The sequence below is a fragment of the Stomoxys calcitrans genome, chromosome 1 (assembly GCF_963082655.1).
Source record: "Stomoxys calcitrans chromosome 1, idStoCalc2.1, whole genome shotgun sequence".
In the NCBI taxonomy this organism is placed as follows: domain Eukaryota; kingdom Metazoa; phylum Arthropoda; class Insecta; order Diptera; family Muscidae; genus Stomoxys; species Stomoxys calcitrans.
Window position 1 is genome coordinate 144,206,932 of NC_081552.1, and position 20,849 is coordinate 144,227,780.

At 37.8% G+C, this 20,849-nt stretch overlaps 1 protein-coding gene across 1 annotated transcript in view; it reads left to right on the plus strand.

Moving 5' to 3' along the window:
* Window positions 1–20,849, plus strand: part of LOC106089757 (uncharacterized) — a 187,140-nt gene that overhangs the window by 104,366 nt on the left and 61,925 nt on the right. Inside the window, exons 7-9 of the mRNA XM_059367365.1 lie at window positions 19,819–20,109; window positions 20,179–20,368; window positions 20,440–20,676. Of these exons, the coding sequence (XP_059223348.1) occupies window positions 19,819–20,109; window positions 20,179–20,368; window positions 20,440–20,676 (718 nt within the window). The remainder of the gene's footprint in view (window positions 1–19,818; window positions 20,110–20,178; window positions 20,369–20,439; window positions 20,677–20,849) is intronic.

Below are 20,849 nucleotides of genomic sequence, written 5' to 3' on the forward strand. Positions count from 1 at the left end.
AGTTTGGTCATGTTTGTAGTAATTTGATAATGTGCTTTGCCGAATTTGGCTTAGGCACAAAGTTAATTTTTGTCCAATTTAAGGGACCTAAAATGGGAATCTTTTATAATTATTGTTTTAAAATTTGTTATATACGATAGGTTATAATTGCTGCGGGCAAACTCGGTCGTAATAAGCCGATTGCGGATGCAAGTATTAGGCCCCAGGGCTTTACTAATGAGTACGTAAAAATTACTTCAAAATTTTTTGAGAAGGTATTTTCGCTGACTATAGCACGCTTTGCAAATTTGGCATAAAAGGGAAACGTTTGAGGTACTTACTAACGGAACTCAAATTAAACCTGGTTCCAACGGTTAAAAATAGCGGAGGATCTATTACAGTATGGGACACCTGGCATCACGAGGGGTAGAAAAATTTTTGTTTTCAGAATCCAATATGGATCATTATGGTTATCTAAGCATTCCAAAACAAAATTTACATCAAAGGGCACAACAACTTATCCTAGGACAGGTCTTTTGATTCCAAAAGAATAATGATCCGAAGGATACCGAGTCCATATTTTTTGCCGCTCTTCAGTAAGGTTTGCCATTTCATGGTGAAAAGAATACGAGCCAACAACGAGTCGAAATTATTACAATTTACTATCGATATTCGGAGTGAGTGGCCTCATCGTTCCCACCGTAAAAACCTCTTCTGCGATAAGGCTTAGTTCTGGCTGAATGGCTTTGTTAATAAGCAAAATATGCGTTATTGGTTAGACTATAATCCACACGTACTCCAAGAGTCACCATTGCATTCCGAAAAAAATTACGGTTTGGTGCGGTTTATGGGCCGGCGGCGTCATTGGGTCGTACTTCTTCCGTGATGATCAAGACCGGCACGTTACTGTGAATGGGAATCGCTACCGTTCAATGATAATAGAATATTTTTGGCCCCAATTGGAAGCCACACAACGAATGTCACAATGAATTTATTGAAAACCTAGTTTGGAGAATGTGTTATCTTGCGAATGGTCCAGTCGATTCGCCGCTTCGGTCGTGTGATTTGACGCCGATAGATAATTTTCTGTGGGACTACGTCAAGTTTATGGTCTATGCCAACAAGCCAGCGACGATTGATAAACTTTGTACGAATATCGAAAGTGAAATTGCAGCAGTATCGGCCGATTTATGCTTGAAAATTGTCAAAAATTTGGTTCAGCGTCTGAACTTCTGCAAGCGTGCCCGTGGTGGCCATGCAAAAGAAATCGCATTCCATACATAATGGCATTGAAAGTACTTTCACAGAAATAAAGAACTTTATTGATATCTACAATCGTTTTTGTTTTATTTAAAAAAGTTTTGTAGCGCTCTTATTGAAAACCCCGATTCATATGTGGTTGCTGTATACTACCAAATATCAACCGAAATCATCCGCGCGATCACCGGACACTAACCCCAAAAAACATTTATAGAATTTATCGGAACGTAAAGTTCGCACACAAAGTATTATCGAAGGATATGCTATTATTATGCATGAATCGTCTAGCGTTCTTCTTTAATTCTAGATATTAAAAATTTATCTTCATCATCTTCTAGAATTCATTCATACCACTCAAATTAATGCCAAATCTACTCTCGGGGGTTCTTCCATGAAAAGGATAACCCACAAGTAAGTAAAAACTGGGTTGGGATCTGTGGATCTAAAAAGATGAGTCAGCAGAGGAACACCTCAAGAAGGTGTAGCGTCTCATCTACTTTGGAATATAGCCATTAACAATACATTATAGTCTCTGGAAGAAAAAGGTGTAAAAGTGGTCGCGTATGTTGAAGACGTGGCGATTGCGGTTAGGGGGAAGTTTCCCAGCACTCTTAAGATATATATTGTATATATTTCAGGATGCCCTGCTTGCAACAGCAAATTAGGCTACAGAAAGTGGTCTAGGGGTAAATCCGTGCAAGAAGGAAGTAGTTCTTTTCAGCAGGAGATACAAGTTGCCTACAGTGGAACCTGTCTCCTGGTCTGGTGGATGGCGATTCAAAAGTCCACCTACTGCGCAATACTTAACCGGATCCAAAGGATGGTTTGTTTGTGCATCACAGCTGCACTGAGGACTACACCATCTGATGCACTGAATTTAATGCTAGTGGCTACCCAAATTGCAGCTACCACTGCCGCGAGGTTAAGGGAGCTTTCTCATTGGTCATGTGGCGGCTACGGACACTGTGTTATCCTTGATACAATATCAGATGTTCCAGGCAATGTGGATTACACCCTACCTGAGCCGCTATTTGATAAAAAGTATTGCACCACTATTCCCGATAGAACCGATTGGAACTTCGATATCCCTGGTAACAGAAGTTACATAGACTTCTATACGGTTGGTTCCAAACTAAAGACCAGGTGGGCTTTGGGGTGTACTCTAAAGATCTAGAACTGGTCATATCGAAAAGGTTATCCGACCACTGCAGTGTGTATTTCAAGCATAAATGTCAAGCAGAGACCTTTGCAATTAAGGAAGTGGTGGAATGGCTAAGATATAATGTCATTACGACGATTGGCATAAATATCTTCTCAGACAGCCAGGCAGCCATTAAATTCCTGGAGAACGTATTTCTGAACACAAAAACCGCCCTCGCCTATCGCAGATCTCTCAACGAGATGGCTGAACAGTTAAAAATTCAATTGTTCTGGGTGGCGGGCCACAGAAATATCCCAGCGAATTGTAAAGCAATTCCAGGGAAGCTGGAATCTGTGGGTATGCTTCTAGCGACATGTAAGCTAAGTTTGTAGGACCAGGCCCGAAGGGCAACGAATGGTAGATGGTCACAAAGTGGGGGCTGTGAGCATTTCAAAACTATGTGGCCTAATCTAGACTTGCGGTAGACCTCTTTACCGAATTGCTGTCATTGGCTAACGACGTCTCAGTCATTGTGTCCGTCATGATAGGTCACTGTGTAGTCGAAAAACATGCTAACAGACTGAAGGTTGCCAGCAACGAGTTTTGCAGAAGCTGTGAGGACATCGAAGAAGAAGAGACAATAGAACACCTTCTGTGTGTGTCCCGCACTAGCAGTCAGAAGGAGTTCCACTTTATGTTCTCATTTCTTTAAGAACTTGTCTAAATTAGCGGATATGAACATTCGCAAGTTATTGGGCTTTTTAAAGCGATCTGTATGGTTTAATGGTAGGAACTAGAAGGCATATTCGTTCTTCTGTTGCTGTGGTATTACAATGGACGAAAACGATGGCAGACTGCCACTTAAACCTAACCTAACTAAAAAGTGTATTTAATATTAAAACATTAACTCCGGTATTTTCAAAACTTAATGTAGATTTGAAATAGAACTGTCAAATACATCTATTTTAAGGCTGTATTAAATTTTGTGAATACGGCCGTAAATTTTTGACATGATACTATAAAAATAAAACACGAAGCTGTTCAAAGACAAAAGAAAATGTTTTCTGAACAAACAAAGTGGGCCTGGGGTCTACATTGAGAACCCATAGACGTAGATCTGCTTTCGAGTGCCTGGCCATAAAACGGCTCTGCAGGCGGAGATCGTTAGGGGCAATAAACTGGTCATCAAGGCAATAATAACCAGTACGGTAAGGTCACGAGCAGTCTTGGAGTGTAAGTAGGAGGATGGCACGATCCGCATTGTTTGGGTGCCATAGCGAAGTAACGGGGAACGAAAGGGCAGACGATTTGGCAGTGAAGGCCGGAGGACTGCCGCCAATAAACTTGGTAAACCCGAAGCCTTTCGGATCGACGCAATACGAGTTAAGTACGTTGGCGACGAACGTGCATGCAACGCTATGGAACAGCAAAACGGTTGGTAGGATCACAAAAATTCTATGGGGAGATCCCGATCGTGAGAAGACGAGGCTATTACTGAAAGGAAGTAGGCTTTGGGTATCACAACGGTACACATAGGACTACGAGCTCACTTATGCAGAATAGGTACGGCATGTGGGAAGATGGTGAGACGTTGGAACATTTCCCATGGCATTGCCCGGCTTTCACGGATAACAGACACCGGCACTTAGGTGGGGTCACCATACCATACATGAACCAACTTAGGGGAGTGGTATTGAAAGCAATTAAGGATTTTGCAAGTAGCACGAAATTCCTATTACTGGCGGTATTAAGTAAGGCCCTAATGATATAAAGCTCCAATCAGAAAATCAATTATTTCATATCAAAAAATAAATTATGAAATAAAACCCTAAAATTTGGAAATGTAAAAAGCTTCAAACCTGATGTTTGAGGCTTTAAGTTTTTCGTTTTGCTACAATTAAAAACAAAAATTCGTTTAGTATTATGAATTTCGAAATTATTGATAACTACATATGTACTTTTCACACATTTTCAATCAATAATTTCAAATAAAAAAGAAAACTTTATTAAATGTTCCCATTGAAATTATGTTTAAAGTATGGTTATATTGAAATACAATAAAATACAATTGAGCACATAAGGAAGCCGAAAAATGGTCCCCTAAAATTGTACGCGTGGTTTTGTGAAAACTTTTCGACATCCTCTAGTTAATTATTCTTTTTTTAAATTTGTTATATTTTATTTAATTTATTAAATTCTTCAAGTTTTTTGCCTTTAGTGCGAAGATCATTAAATTTTACAATTCTTGTTTGTTTCTCTTTCGAGACGAGCTCAATGATCGGAGATGGAAATGGAAAAGGAAAGCCAAAGATAGCAACGCACACCAACCACTATGGGACGCGTTTCGTCTTTGGTTAGAAGACTTTTCAACCATATTAGGTGTGATGACTTCAAGGGCCGTACGTTGGTATATTGTATTTGAATCGTATTAATAGCGAAAACGCATCTATGATACAATTACCACATTAACCAAGCTCGACAACCCTGCTTATTAGCTGTACTTTTCCCAATGCATGTATTTTTGTGTAATGACATTTTCTGTGACAAATTACACTTCTTCCGTACTACACATGATTTTATGCATCAGTTGGAAGTTGTATTGATCGCTTCGAATGCTAAGACAACGGCAATGGCTCTCGCCGCTACTCCGAGTGTCCAGGTTCGAATCCCGGCCGAGCTCTGTCAAATTTTTTCATTCTTCAAGTTTTTCGCCTATATATATTGGAAGGTTTTTACTTTCTTGGTAGGTTGGTAGGCTGACCGCAATTTTTGGTAGGTTCTTCCATAACATAAATACCAAGTAAATTGGTGAAAAAATCGTCGATGAAGACTCAAAATTCGTTTCTGTGTAATCTTTAAGAGTGAAGAACAAAACCATGGATGTTGAAGGACCAACATATATATATATAAACCTACCAAAAATTGCGGTCAGCCTACCAACCTACCAAGAAAGTAAAAACGTTTCAATTTCATAGGAACGGCAAAATTGCTCATGGGTCTAAAAGTAGGGTACATGCAGTGGTATACGTAAAAGCAATCCAGGGGAATCATTTTCACCAATAATTATGTCAAAAACAGCCAACTGAGCTTTGCGTCGAAACTCAAGCATTTGCAAATCTAAAAGTAAACATTTTAATTCATAATTTGCATGAGCAGCAATATCGTTAGTTCTAAAAACAAATTTAACAAACACACGTTGTCATCTTTCATTACGGCATATGTGACCTTGACAACGTGGGGCGCAAATAACTGACACACAATCAACCTTGGATCTAACAAAAGCCGTAAAAATAGTTTTCAAAGTATGGGGATCTGAAAAATCTTCGTAATTTCTTTTGAGAAGTACCAGCACTCTGAAAGCATTTGGTAGAATATAATCAAAATGAGGCAAGAGTGACATGCCTATATCAAAAATGATCCCAAGATCCCTAATCGTAGATACTGTTTCATTTCATATTTATAATATTCTAAGCACCGCTTTAATATTATTTTTCTTTAGGAAGGTCATGAAACTCTTAGCAAAAACAAAATTTGAATGCAATTTTTTCTTAATAAATTTTATGAAATTTTTCTTAAGACAAAATTTTAGCGTAATATCCTCTGATGGCAAAACTTCAGCATAGGCTGGACTTATTTTTCAAATAATAATCATCATCATCTTTCCCACATGCCCTACACATGTTATCTCTTGCCGCACCGATTTTGTATAAGTGAGCTCGTAGTCCTATGTGTCCCGTTATGACACCAAAAGCTATACTGACCTCCTTCTTACTTCCTTTCAGTAATAACCTCTTCCTCTCACGATCCGGCTCATCCCATAGAATTTTCGCCGTCCCACTGACTGTTTCGCTCTTCCACAGTGTTACGTTTGTCGCCCACGCCCTTAAATCGGACTGAGTCGACCAGAAAGGTCTAGGGTTAACCTAGTTTATCGACGGCAGTTCTCTGGCCTTCACTGCCAAATGGTCTGCATTCAAACGATGCGGATTTTGCCATCCTCAGAGAAGCTGTTAATTTCATTTTTACACTGCAAGACTGTTCGTGACCTTACCCTCCTGGTTGTTATTGCCCTTATGGTAATTTTTTTGTCGGTAAAGATATTCACACTCAAAGTCTTCGCGTTAGTACCACACCATCTCACGCATTCGGCGATCGCCCGGATCTCCGCCTGTATTATGTTCAGGCAGTCTAAAACATATCTCAGTCCCTGGATTCTCAATGAAGACCCCCAGGCCCACTCTGTCCTCTAGCTTTGATCCATCCGTGTAACACGATCTTCCAGAGGGCAATACTAGGGTTCCGTCAGTCCAAGATTGTGCCGCTGGGAGCAGTGCCTCGCCCTCGACCCCAAGTATCATCTAAGATATCCGATCGGAAACCTCTTCCTATCCTATCGTTGCCTCGATTATATCGCGATGGTATGAGCTCCTCCCATCCTCAATGCGTTCTCCTATCGCCTTAAGTCTCATAGCCTCAGTGGCTACCTCACATTTAATCTGTATATCAATGGGTCAGATATCTAGAATAGTCTCCAGTGCCCTAGTAGGCGTGGTCCTCATCGCCCCGCCTATACCAAGACATGTTCTCTGAACTTGTTGTATGGTGCTTATATTGCACTTTTTCTCCATGTAGAGCCAGTGGACTATCCTCGGATTCGGGCTCCATTTCGATCCTACGGCCCGTCTACATAGTGCCCAATATCTGTGACGTGCCCTGTGCCACTTTCTCCCTTATATTTATGTCACGCTGGATGTCTTACTCTTTAGCATGGTATTCACAATGTGTTCCATGGTTTTGAGTAAAAAGGACGTAAGGTTTATGTAGGCCTTTGGTGTCGCAAAAGTTGCATGGCCGAGCTTGAGTATAAACACCTCCTACTAGGCTTTCGGAGTATCTGCAAGACTAGACTCTAAAGACTAAATATTAATGAAATTTCATAAGGTCTAAATTTCAGCGAAAAACTCTGTTAAGACAACCTAACCTTGAGATTATTTTTTAAAGCCAAAATTTCAATACAAATTAGCCTTTTTCGATATTGCATTTTGCATTATGATTTTAAAGTCTTTTTATACCCTCCACCACGACATATAGGTCTGAGACCCCATAAAGTACATATATTCTTGATCGTCATGTAATTTTAAGGCAAACTAGCTATGTCCGTCCGCCTGTCCGTCCGTCCGTCTGTCTGTCGAAAGCACGCTAACTTTCGAAGGAGTAAAGCTATCCGCTTGAAATTTTGCACAAATACTTTTTATTAGTGTAGGTCGGTTGGGATTGTAAATGGGCCAAATCGGTCTATGTTTCGATATAGCTGCCATATAAGCCGATCTTGGATCTTGACATCTTGAGCCTCTAGAGAGCGCAATTCTCGTCTGATTTGACTGAAATTTTGCACGTGGTGTTTTGGTATCGCTTCCAATAACTGCGCTAAGTATGGTTCAAATCGGTCCATGTTTTGATATAGCTGTCATATAAACCGATCTTGGGTCTTGACTTCTTGAGGCAGTAGAGCGCGCAATTCTCATCCGATTTGGCTGAAATTTTGCTTGAGGTGTTTTGTTATGGCTTCGAATAAATGTGTATGGCGCAAATCGGTACATAACCTGATATAGCTGCCATATAAACCGATCTGGGATCTTGACTACTTGAGCCTCTAGAGGGCGCAATTCTCATCCGATTTGTCAGAAATTTTTTACAACGACTTCTCTTATGACCTTCAACATACGTGTCTAAAATGATCTGAATCGATCAATAGTTTGATACAGCTCCCATATAAACCGATCTCCCGATTTTGCTTCTTGAGCCCCTAGAAGGCGCAATTCTCATCCGAATAAATTGAAATGTTACACAATACCATATTCTTATTCAATATTCTTTGTTTGCCTTAAAAGAGATACTGCACATAGAACTTGACAAATTCGATCCGTGGTGGAGGGTATATAAAATTCGGCCCGGCCGAACTTAGCACGGTCTTACTTTTTTATCTTCCATATCCGTCCCAAAACACATTTTGCTAAAAAAATTTTCTATAGACAAATTTCAATAAATATTATTAAAGACAACATTTTTACCCATTCTGCATGACCCTCGTTCCGTTGTCCGATTTTGATGAAATTTTATATATTCAAATATAGAAAATTTGTATTGACGCAGCAATTTTTTTAACTATTTTAAATTTTAAAAATTTTCGAAAAAAATATCCTATGCCCCTACAACAAAAAAAAAAATTATTTTCTTAATATTTTATGGCCATTTGGCAAGGAAATCTGAATTGAATGATTTTGACATAAAATCGCACCTGCCGTCAAAAGAAGTGGGATTAATGCTATAAATTAGTTTTTTTTTTAACAGATAACCATCCAATGCAACAGGACACTAAAACGAATTCCAGAAATCTCACTTCTAAGAATTTTGCGAAATTTCGTTCGTTTGATTGTTGGGATATAAAAAATTATCGTATAATAAGGATATAAACAAGTAAGAAGGCGTTAAGTTCGGCCGGGCCGAACTTTGGATACCCACCACCTCGGATATATGTGTGAACCACATTTCGTCAAAATACAGTGAAAAATGCATACCTTATGCCCCATAGCAGCTCTATAGATATCATCCGATTTAGACCAAATGCTTATAAGTACAAGTCATTGTTCAACCGAGAGATCGGTCTATATGGCAGCTATATCCAAATCTGGACCGATCTGAGCCAAATTGAAGACAAATTTCTAAGGGCCCAACACAAGTCATTGTCTCAAATTTCGGCGACATCGGACAATAAATGCGCTTTTTATGGGCCCAAAGCTTTAAATCGAGAGATCGGTCTATATGGCAGCTATATCCAAATCTGAACCGATCAGGGCCAAATAAAAGAAAGATGTCGAAAGGCCTAAGGCAAATCACTGTCCCAAATTTCAGCAAAATCGGATAATAAATGTGGCTTTTATGGGCCTAAGACCAAAAATCGGAGGATCGGTCTATATGGCAGCTATATCCAAATCTAAACGTATCTGGACCAAATTAACGAATGATGTCGGAGGGTTCAACGCAACTCACTGTCCCAAATTTCAGCAAAATCGGATAGTAAATGTGGCTTTTATGGGCCTAAGACCATAAATCGGAGGATCGGCCTATATGGCAGCTATATCCAAATTTGGACCGATCTGGGCCAAATTGACGAAGGATGTCGAAGGATGTCGAAGGGCTCAACGCAACTCACTGTGCCAAATTTCAGCAAAATCGGATAATAAATGTGGCTTTTATGGGCCTAAGACCATAAATCGGAGGATCGGTCTATATGGCAGCTATATCCAAATCTGGACCGATCTGAGCCAAATTCACGAAGAATGTTGAAGAGCCTAACACAACCCACTGCGCCAAATTTCATCCAAATCGGATATAAAATGTTGCTTTTATGGGCCTAAGACCCTAAATCTGAGGATCGGTCTATATGGCAGCTATATCCAAATTTAGACTGATCTGAGCCAAATTGACGAAGGATGTCGAAGGGCCCAACGCAACTCACTGTCCCAAATTTCAGCAAAATCGGATAATAAATGTGGCTTTTATAGGCCTAAGACCCTAAATCGGATGATCGGTCTATATGGGGGCTATATCAAGATATAGTCCGATATATCCCATCTTCGAACTTAACCTGCTTATGGACAAAAAAAGAATCTGTGCAAAATTTCAGCTCAATATCTCAATTTTTAAAGACTGTAGCGTGATTTCAACAGACAGACGGACGGACATGTCTAGATCGTCTTAGATTTTTACGCTGATCAAGAATATATATACTTTATAGGGTCGGAAATGGATATCTCGATGTGTTGCAAACGGAATGACAAAATGAATATACCCCCATCCTTCGGTGGTGGGTATAAAAATTGAATAATAAGTAATTTTTCGTTTTGTTTCTCTTTCGAGGCGAGCTCAATGATTGAAGATTACTTTAATGCAAAAAGAAAGCCAGAGATCACAAAACACACAAACCACTATGGGACGCGTTTCGTCATTTGGTTAAAATAACTCATCGGCCATATTAGGTGTGGAGGCTTCAAGGACCATACATTGGCAGGTCGTATTTGTATTGTATTTTATTATGATAAAACCCATACAAAAGACAGTGTCTTATATAAAGCATGGCTTGGTAAATTGATAAATGCAATGAGTTCAACAAGTTTTCATTTAAATAGAACAATAATTGGTAAAAAATATTTAACAATTTAAGCAGTAACTTTGCAATATTTAAGTAAAAAAGGTTAAACTTTTTTTTTAAGAAGAAAAAGAAATTTTAACGAAAATTTAACAATTTAATCAAAGTTACTGATAAAATAAATTAATAAATAGTTATAAAAGAACAAAACCAATAATTAATTAAAATGATTATAAATTAAAGATTTTAACTGTCGTTCATTACTTTTGATTTGAATACTATTGGGATGATTATTCCAGAGACGTATAGCATTAACAATGAACTGTTGTTCAGATACACGATATTGATGACGTATTTGTATTACTTGTTTACTTCTTGTAGAGTTGGCAAAACGCAATACAGAAGCCAGATATGACGGTTCATTGGTATAAATTATCTTGTGGATCATTTGCAACGAGCATATCTTAAGGATCGAGTTAAAGGAGACACCATATACTTGTCTGGCAAAGTCAAATTCCCGGTCTCTTCTACGCAAACCAAAAATGTATCTAAAGACTTCGTTAAAGGCTACGTGCAATTTATTCCTATAAGTTACATCACAACCGTAAAAGTATCGCAGGAGTATAATAGTTTCGACAGAATAAATGTCCTAGCCAAAAGCATTCTTAGGGACAAAGGGGTGTACTGTTGACTCATATATAAGCTTTTTAAAACGCCATAGGTCCTGTCCACTGTCATACTGACATGATTCTTCCATGAAAGTCTATCATCAAACTCCAAACCAAGGTTTCTTACAGATGAAACAATTTCAATTGGGGCTCCAGCAATTGCCACATCAAGATTGGGCGGCATTGTCACCCGATTCCTATCAATTACAAGGCACTTTGACTTTGTTGGATTTAAAAGTAGTCCGTTGGCGTTTGCCCATGTGTTTATCCTATCCAAGTCATTATTAAGGCGAAGTACGCCATCGATCAGCCTCTACGGCGAGGAGCTCATATACAGCAGTACGTCGCCGGCATACATATGAATACCACAGTTGCGCAACTGTCCAGGAAGGTCATTGCTATAAAAGGAAGAAAGTAGTGGACCAAATACAGACCCCTGTGAAACATCTCTTGAGACTGGAAGATAACTAGAACACCGGCTATCAACACATACCGATTGGCTTCTATTCGATAGATAAGAAAATATAAGATCCGTTGTTCTTTCAGAAAATTTAAATAAATGTTTCAGTTTAGGGCAAAGTATATTGGGATCAACGGAATCAAATGTCTTCGAATGATCTAAAAGAACTAGAAAGGTAACTTTATCGCTGTCAATATCACTCTTTACACTCTTTCAACTACTTTCAAAAGTGCAGTAGTGTAACTGTGCTTTGGCCGGAAACCAGATTGAAATTCTGTTAGCAGCGAAGTATTCGCAATATATTCTGATATTTTCCGGTTGACTAGAGTCTCAAATACATTAGAGACGTATGGAAGTATTGCTATTGGCCTAAATTACTGGTTATTCTTTGGTATTGGGACTATCCTTGCCCGTTTCCAAGACAAAAATATTGTTAAAAAGATGGCACATATACGGTAGAATAAAGTATAGAATTATCCTAAAAAATCTCGGGACAATACCATCAGAACCAATGGCATTAGACTTAATCGATTCTACAGCGCTAACGATATCTCTTTGTTCAAAACGCTCAAGATCAAAACGTAGGTCTGATGAGGTGTTGTTACTACTATGGTTTAAGTTACTAAATTCACTGTCGTAGAAATGTACGTTTGGCTCAGGAAAAGATATGTTCAAGAAGAAACTCCTACTTATACCGAATATACCGCGAAAACGCGTCTTCGATGTAGGCACGACACTAACACAAGTCAGACACCTTTCACGTTAGCTGTCCTTTTCCACAGCATGTAATTTCTTTGAAGTGATAGATTTTTTTTTCAATCGACTACTTAGTTTCCATGCCAAACACTTATGATTTATGTGTATTTTTTGGAAGTTATATTAACGAACGCAAGACAACGGCAATGGCTCAAGCTGCTGGTCCGTGTGCCCAGGTTCGAATCCCGGCCGGGCTTAAGTTCACAATTTTTCGTTTTGTTTCTCTTTCGAGACGAGCCGTTGCAGTTATCTAGCGCTCGAAGCCATTAATACAACTTCCAAAAGATATTCGCACCACACTTTGAAAGATTAGGATCGCCCTATAAATAGTGTGTTGGCAATCAATGCAAAATTTAGCGCTGAATTTTTGAGCAATATCTTTACCAATTTTACAGCAAAGGAAGAATTTTGGCAATTTTCGATTTAAAAAAAATGTGGGGGCCACGCCCGAAATAAAATCCTGGCTACGTCCCTGGCTCCTATATATATGTACCACTCGAATTTCCCTATTAGAGCCTTTTTCAGCGTATTTCTAACGAATGTTTCTCTACATTTTACACAAATTGCATTAAGCACACATTGAGCTCTTTTATTCCAAAGTATGGACGATATACGTATATTGACGGCAAGTTTGGTTTATGCCTGGCTAAAATTTGACATGAAAATTACCCAAATTTTTTATATAAAACTTTAAAAATTCTTAGAATTTTACGTCCCTGTACACTAATTTAAATATTAACATTCTCCCGTTTTCTACTTAGTCTAGAATTTTTTAAAAAATTTTGGGTTTGACATAATTGTCTTTAATGGTAGAAGTGTTTTTTTTTTAAATCCTTTTTTGCTCCAATATTCCTGCATGATTTGGAGATACCTTAAACGCATGCAAAAGGGTATAGCTCTTAATGGGGAATATTTTGAAAAACGACAAGGCGTTTTTCGATGATTAATATTTGTTTTTGTGTTCTCTATTCCCGAAATATAAAAGGGAGCCCTCTATATTGCTAAAAAATATGCATATTTTTTCTTAATGGGCCCAGACTTCAAAAAAAGAAAAATTGTCGATTCCATTTTGAGCCTCTGAGTTGTCGGCGACACGGTTTGTAAAGAGTATTATAAACCATTTTTAAAAATATCGAACTTTCCAAATGTTGTTGTTATCGTCACCATTAAAGACCGCCTACGCCAAATCGGAGTCTATATAGACTTCGCTAAATTCGGCGTACTCTTATAAAGGGTGATTTTTTTGAGGTTAGGATTTTCATGCATTAGTATTTGACAGATCACGTGGGATTTCAGACATGGTGTCAAAGAGAAAGATGCTCAGTATGCTTTGACATTTCATCATGAATAGATTTACTAACGAGCAACGCTTGCAAATCATTGAATTTTATTACCAAAATCAGTGTTCGGTTCGAAATGTGTTCAAATTTTGACAAATTTTGTTCAGCGATGAGGCTCATTTCTGGTTGAATGGCTACGTAAATAAGCAAAATTGCCGCATTTATATACTATAAAATATTGCTTGATTTGTCCATGGATGGAATATACGTTCGCCTGGCCGAGAAAAATCGCTTGGGACAAAAATGTGGCTTTCAAAATACACCGAAAATTGAATTATTTTAGTATGGGACCTACATCTTAAGTTAGGCCGATATGGACCATATTCGATATATTCGCATTTATAGGCTGAATATGTTTAATCTGGAGATCAACCTATATGGTAGCTATATCAAAATATGAACTGGGATGAGTACATTATAGCAAATTTTTCCAAAAAAGCAAAATGGAACAATTATTACGCCTTTTAGGAGCTAAAGATTTCCAATATAGTCCTATACAAAATGAGTTAAAAAGCTAAAGTTTTTCCTGGATTCAACAGTATTTTAGATAAAAATCTCCTTTTATTCTAAATTACCCATCTGAATACCGCTGCTGAAGTTCATCAAATCGATTTCGACAATATTTTGCCTTCCGTTTAAATAACTATTCAGTTAAAAAAATATATGTATGGCAACAAGAGTAAATCAAAGAGCAATGAATTGTAGCACTTGAGAATAAAGTACCCAAATGCATCTCAGAAAAGTTGGAAACAATTCTAACCAAGCAGCAACATAAGTAGAACCAAACTTGTACCTCTGAGCAGCTTTTTTTCGACCTCAAAATCTATTATTTGACTATTCTACCTCAAAATCGATTATTTGACTATTTAATCATTGAAAGTCGACTTCGACTATTTTAGGCAAAAAGTCGACTAAAACCATGTTTCCACTAGAGCCCATATCCACTTGATTTGAGATAATCTCCAAAACCGGTTTTCGCTACGATTTATGCAGATTTAATTTGTCAACAGTAACGTTTTTGACAGGGGTTTTATTGTGATTAGCATTTTTATTGTGTTCAGCATATACATTGCGGTCAGTAATTAAGTTTGTGAAACGATATTATTATTTTATTGTCAGATGTTAAGAAAAAGTACTGCCCAAAAATCTCAATAATAACCGGTATTCAATGCAAACGCAGTGTTGCATTTGAATTTGGTAGGATATTTGCTGCAAATCTCCTCAAATAAGTAGATTTGCTTACATTAATAACGTATGGGAATACCCGTTGCAAAACATGGGATTTCCGAAATCTCTTCGCAAATCTAGATTTGCTCCAAGTGGAAACATGCCATGATCGATTAGTCGACTTTGGGATCCCTAGTTTAAAAATACATATACAATATTAAAAAAAAAACTACTACCGTTTTTTTTAATATATGGCTAGTTGCAATAGAAGAAAAACTCAACTCATACATCTGCCTCATGAACTTTTCATTAAGGAGCAGGTGCAATCTTCTCACATATCAATGAGTACTGTCCGATTCAAGTTTAAGCTCAATGAAAAGGGGCCTCATTTTTATAGCCGAGTCCGATCGACGTGCCGCAGTGCGACACCTCTTTGGGGAAAAGTTTTTACATGGCTGCCATACAATTTTTCCAAATGGCATAGTTCTTCACAATTGTCGCCAGCATTAGGAGGGAGGGGATAACCACCGCTGAACATTTTTTCTGATGGCCTCGCCAGGATTCGAACCCAGGCTTTCAGCGTCACATGCGGACATGCTACCCTCTTCGCTACGGTGGCCTCCAATGGACCATCATATAGTACCATAAATACCGAAGAAACTGTAATTGTTTTTTAACAGCTATTTGCAGTATCATAAACATCCTTAATAGCAAAATAGTAATAACGGTTTTATGATGCGTTCACCCATTTTGTCCAGTTAGACAAATTTCTTTGACAAATTCTGCCATCTTGCTGTGAAAACAGTCAATGGCATTGTGGGTTTTTCGGCATTGCAGCACATGACAATGGGTTATCATGCAGCCCTCATATCATGATGTTGGGTTGATGACCGCATATCGTAGCAATGCATTTGTTTTCGACAAATGGCATTAACAGAGATAAATGTGGCTTTGCTATGAGCTTCAACAGCATTGTCAAGGGCAATTGAGAATCGGTTGACAAATGACGATGTTATTGCAGTATTAGTCCAAATCGGAAGAACATATATATGGAAGCTATATCCAAATCCAATAGGCTTCGTATATGTTGATAGCCGCTGTTCTAGTTATCTTCCAGTCTCAAGAGGTGGTCCACAGGGGTCTGTATTGAGTCCACTCCTTTTTTCCTTATATAGCAATGACCTTCCTGGACAGTTGCGGAACTGTTGTATTCATATGTATGCCGACGACGTACAATTGTATATGAGCTCTTCGCTGGAGAGGCTGATCGATGACTTGGATAGGATAAACACATTGGCAAACGCCAACGGACTACTTTTAAATCCAACAAAGTCAAAGTGCCTTGTAATTGGTAGGAATCGGGTGACAATGCCGCCCAATCTTGATGTGGCAATTGCTGGAGCCCCAATTGAAATTGTTTCATCTGTAAGAAACCTTGGTTTGGAGTTTGATGATAGACTTTCATGGAATAATCATGCCAGTATGACAGTGGGCAGGACCAATGGCGTTTTACAAAGCTTATATATGAGTCGACAGTACACCCCTTTGTGCCTAAGAATGCTTTTGGCTAGGACATTTGTTCTGTCGAAACTATTATACTCCTGCGATACTTTTACGGTTGTGATGTAACTTATAGGAATAAATTGCACGTAGCCTTTAACGAAGTCGTTAGATACATTTTTGGTTTGCGTAGAAGAGACCGGGAATCTGACTTTGCCAGACAATTTTATGGTGTCTCAATTAACTCGTTCCTTAAATTATGCTCGTTGCAAATGATCCACAAGATAATGTATACAAATGAACCGTCATATCTGGCTTCTGTATTGCGTTTTGCCAATTCTACAAGAAGTAAAAAAGTAATACAAATACGTCGTCAATATCGTGTATCTAAACAGCAGTTCTTTGTTAATGCTATACGTCTCTGGAATAATCATCCCAATAGTATTCAAATTATAAGTAATGAACAACAGTTCAAATCTTCGATTAACAAGCATTTTAATTAATTATTCGTTTTGTCTTTTTTATAACATTTTTTTTTATTTTTTTTATCAGTAAGTTTGCTTAAATTGTTAAATATTTTTTTACCAATTATTTTCTATTTAAATGAAAACTTGTTGAACTCGTTGTATTTTTCAATATACCATCCCATGCTTTATATAAGACATTGTCTTTTGTATGGGTTTTATCATAATAAAATGCAAATACAATACAATACTAGGTCACCCGATATCCGAATCGCGTATGGTCCATATCAAGCCATATTTTGATATAGCTGCCCTATGGACCGATCTGGGATCTTAACCCATAAAATCCTCATTTATTACCTGATTTCCTTGAACTTTTTAGCTGTGACTTATATCTGAGATCGGTCTATATGGGGGTTTATAAGGATATAGGCCGATATAGATGGCAATCAAGAATACATATAATCGAAATTGAATATTGTTTAATGTTCTAAACTAAATCAAAAAATTAATATATCACTTCATAGTGCACGGTGCCAATAGGAAGAAATTTTAAAAATAAATAGTCAATTTAAAAGCAAAGGCGCGGGAGCGGGCTCGGGGCGGAGCGACAAAAAAATTGCGGGAGCGGAAAAAAGGTACCCTGGCTGGAAAAATGAATTTTTTTTACCAATCACTTGTCGTAATACAAAAAAATCAAATTATCCTCGTCAAAAATAATTTCAATAAGTCAATACCTATATTTCTTATCTTCTTATCTACAATATATATATTATATGTGTAGTTATTGCCATTTTTAGAGAAACATTTAATTGCCAAACAAATAGCAACGTCTTTGAATGTTAGTTTCAAAGATTGGATTTTTCAAAAAACATTTTTGGAAATAAAAAAAGTACCAAAAGTTTTTTTGATTTTTCAGTGTAATCGAAAATTCCAAACATTATTTAATTTGAATTGATTAAAAAAATTAATTGAATATAAAGTTTTTAAGTTTTTTTGCGTGTTAGGGCAAATATCATTAAATGGGACGCGTTCCGTCTTTGGTTAGAAGACTTTTCAACCATATTAGGTGTGATGCCTTCAAGGGCCGTGCGTTGGTATGTTGTATTTGAATCGTATTAATAGCGAAAACGCATCTATGATACAATTACCACATTAACCACACTCGACAACCCTGCTTATTAGCTGTACTTTTCCCAATGCATGTATTTTTGTGTAATGGCAGACATTTTTTCTGTGACAAATTACACTTCTTCCGTACTACACATGATTTTATGCATCAGTTGGAAGTTGTATTGATCGCTTCGAACGCTAAGACAATGGCAATGGCTATCGCTGTTGTTCCGTGTGCGTCCTGGCCGGGCTCTGCCGAATCTTTTTAAATTGAAAGTTGTCAATAACCTTTCCAAAAACGATATTATCATTTTCGTGATTGAAGCAGTTTCAATTAAAAAAATTAAATTAAAAAAAATTAATCAATTGATTTCGTGATTTAAACCTATTTATATCCTCCACCATAGAATGGGGTATACTAATTTCGTCATTCTGTTTGTAACTACTCGAAATATTCGTCTGAGACCCCATAGAGTAAATATATTCTTGATCCTCGCGACATTTTATGTCGATCTAGCCATGTCCGTCCGTCTGTCTGTCGAAAGCACGCTAACTTCCGAAGGAGTAAAGCTAGCCGCTTGAAATTTTGCACAAATACTTCTTATTAGTGTAGGTCGGTTGGTATTGTAAATGGGTCATATCGGTCCATGTTTTGATATAGCTGCCATATAAACCGATCTTGGATCTTGACTTCTTGAGTCTCTAGAGTGCGCAATTCTTATCCGATTGAAATACAATTTCGCACGACGTGTTTTGTTATGATATCCAACAACTATGCCAAGTATGGTGCAAATCGGTCCATAACCTGATATAGCTGCCATATAAACCGATCTTGGGTGTTGACTTCTTGAGCCCTAGAGTGCGCTATTCTTATCCGATTGGTATGAAATTTTGCACGACGTGTTTTATTATGATATCCAATAACTGTGCCAAGTATGGTTCAAATCGGTCCATAACCTGATATAGCTGCCATATAAACCGATCTTGGGTCTTGACTTCTTGAGCCTCTAGAGTGCGCTATTCTTATCCGATTGGAATGAAATTTTGCACGACGTGTTTTATTATGATATCCAATAACTGTGCCAAGTATGGTTCAAATCGGTCCATAACCTGATATAGCTGCCATATAAACCGATCTTGGGTCTTGACTTCTTGAGCCTCTAGAGTGCGCAATTCTTATCCGATTGGAATGAAATTTTGCATGACGTATTTTATTCTTACTTTCAGCAACTATGTCAATTAAGGTTCGAATCGGTTCATAACCTGACTTCTTGAGCCACTAGAGGTCGCAATTATTATCCGATTTGTCTGAAATTTTGTACGACGGATTCTTTCATGACCAACAACATACGTGTTTATTATGGTCTGAATCGGTCCATGGCCTGGTACAGCTCCCATATAAATGGATCTCTTATACTTCTTAAGTCCCCAAAGGGCGAAATTCTTATTCGAATTGGCTGACATTTTACACAGGTCTCCAATATATAATTTAATTGTCGTCCAAACCGGACCATATCTTGATATCGCTCTAATAGCAGAGCAAATCTTTTCTTATATCCTTTTTTTGCCTAAGAAGAGATGCCGGGAAAAGAACTCGACAAATGCGATCCATGGTGGAGGGTATATAAGATTCGGCCCGGCCGAACTTGGCACGCTTTTACTTGTTTGTTTTTGTTTTTGTTTCTGTGTATATAATTTTTGGTCAATTTTGGTACTTGCATTATAGCATTATGTTAATTGATTTTTTTTATTTAAGTAACTCCCACTAGTCTCTCCTTTCATCTAAGTTAGTGTTAATTTATTTTTGCATTTTTTTTTTAGGAAATAAATCGAAGTAATCGCCGTATTATGAAACAAACGTTTGTTTCGGATGTTCTTCAAATTCCAGATAATATTGCTGAAGATGATAGTGAAGCAAAAGCGATGACCTCCGTGTCGCCAACAACAGACCAGACGACACAACACACAATCGATAGCAATTCAGAGGAGGAGGAAGATGACTGGGAAAAACTGTATGATGATAGTGGGGAATGCATAGATCCTAAAATTATGCAGGAATTGGCGGCTTCTGTGGGGAAATGCAAAATAGAATTGCCCAAAATGGATTACAGTGTAAATTAAAGCTTAAAATTACCCGGTTGCTCACATTTTTCTGTAAAAAGAATATTTTAATCCTTTCAGGCATTCTTAACCAAACAATCAATTTTAAACGATGAAGAATTCCCACACGTTTTGGAAGTTTCCAATTTTCCCGTGGAATTTAAAAATCAAGATTTGTTAATGGTTTTCTCGCAATATAAGGAATCTGGTTTTGACATAAAGTGGGTGGATGATACGCATGCCTTAGCTGTATTCAGTAGTTCTCGTATAGGTGAGCGACATAACTCCAACTGGTATTTTCCCCTTCATCCAACGATAATGTTATTTTATTGACTTATTCAGCTGCTGAAGTTTTGACCATGGGGCATCCATTTGTTGTTTTAAAACCATTGGCAGAAGCAACTCTGGAGTCTCGCGTAAAGGCTAAAAAATGCGCTGCTTCATTGCAACCATATCGTCCCCGCCCTGAAACTTGTGCAGCTTTAGCTCGACGTTTAGTAACTGGAGCACTGGGAGTAAAACTCAAAACTGCCGCAGCCGAAAGGGAAAATGAAAAGCGTGTTTTGCGGGAAGCCAAAGGTAAGTGTTTTTTTTTGTTTTTAATATTTTTACCCCAGAATTTTCTTCTTGCCAAAATCATGTGATGTTTTGAATATTTATTGGATATATTAGCAGAGTGCAAATAAAAAACGCCGATCTAAAATTGCGTATTTATTAAACACAAAGAAACTTAGAAGAATGAAACTAATAAA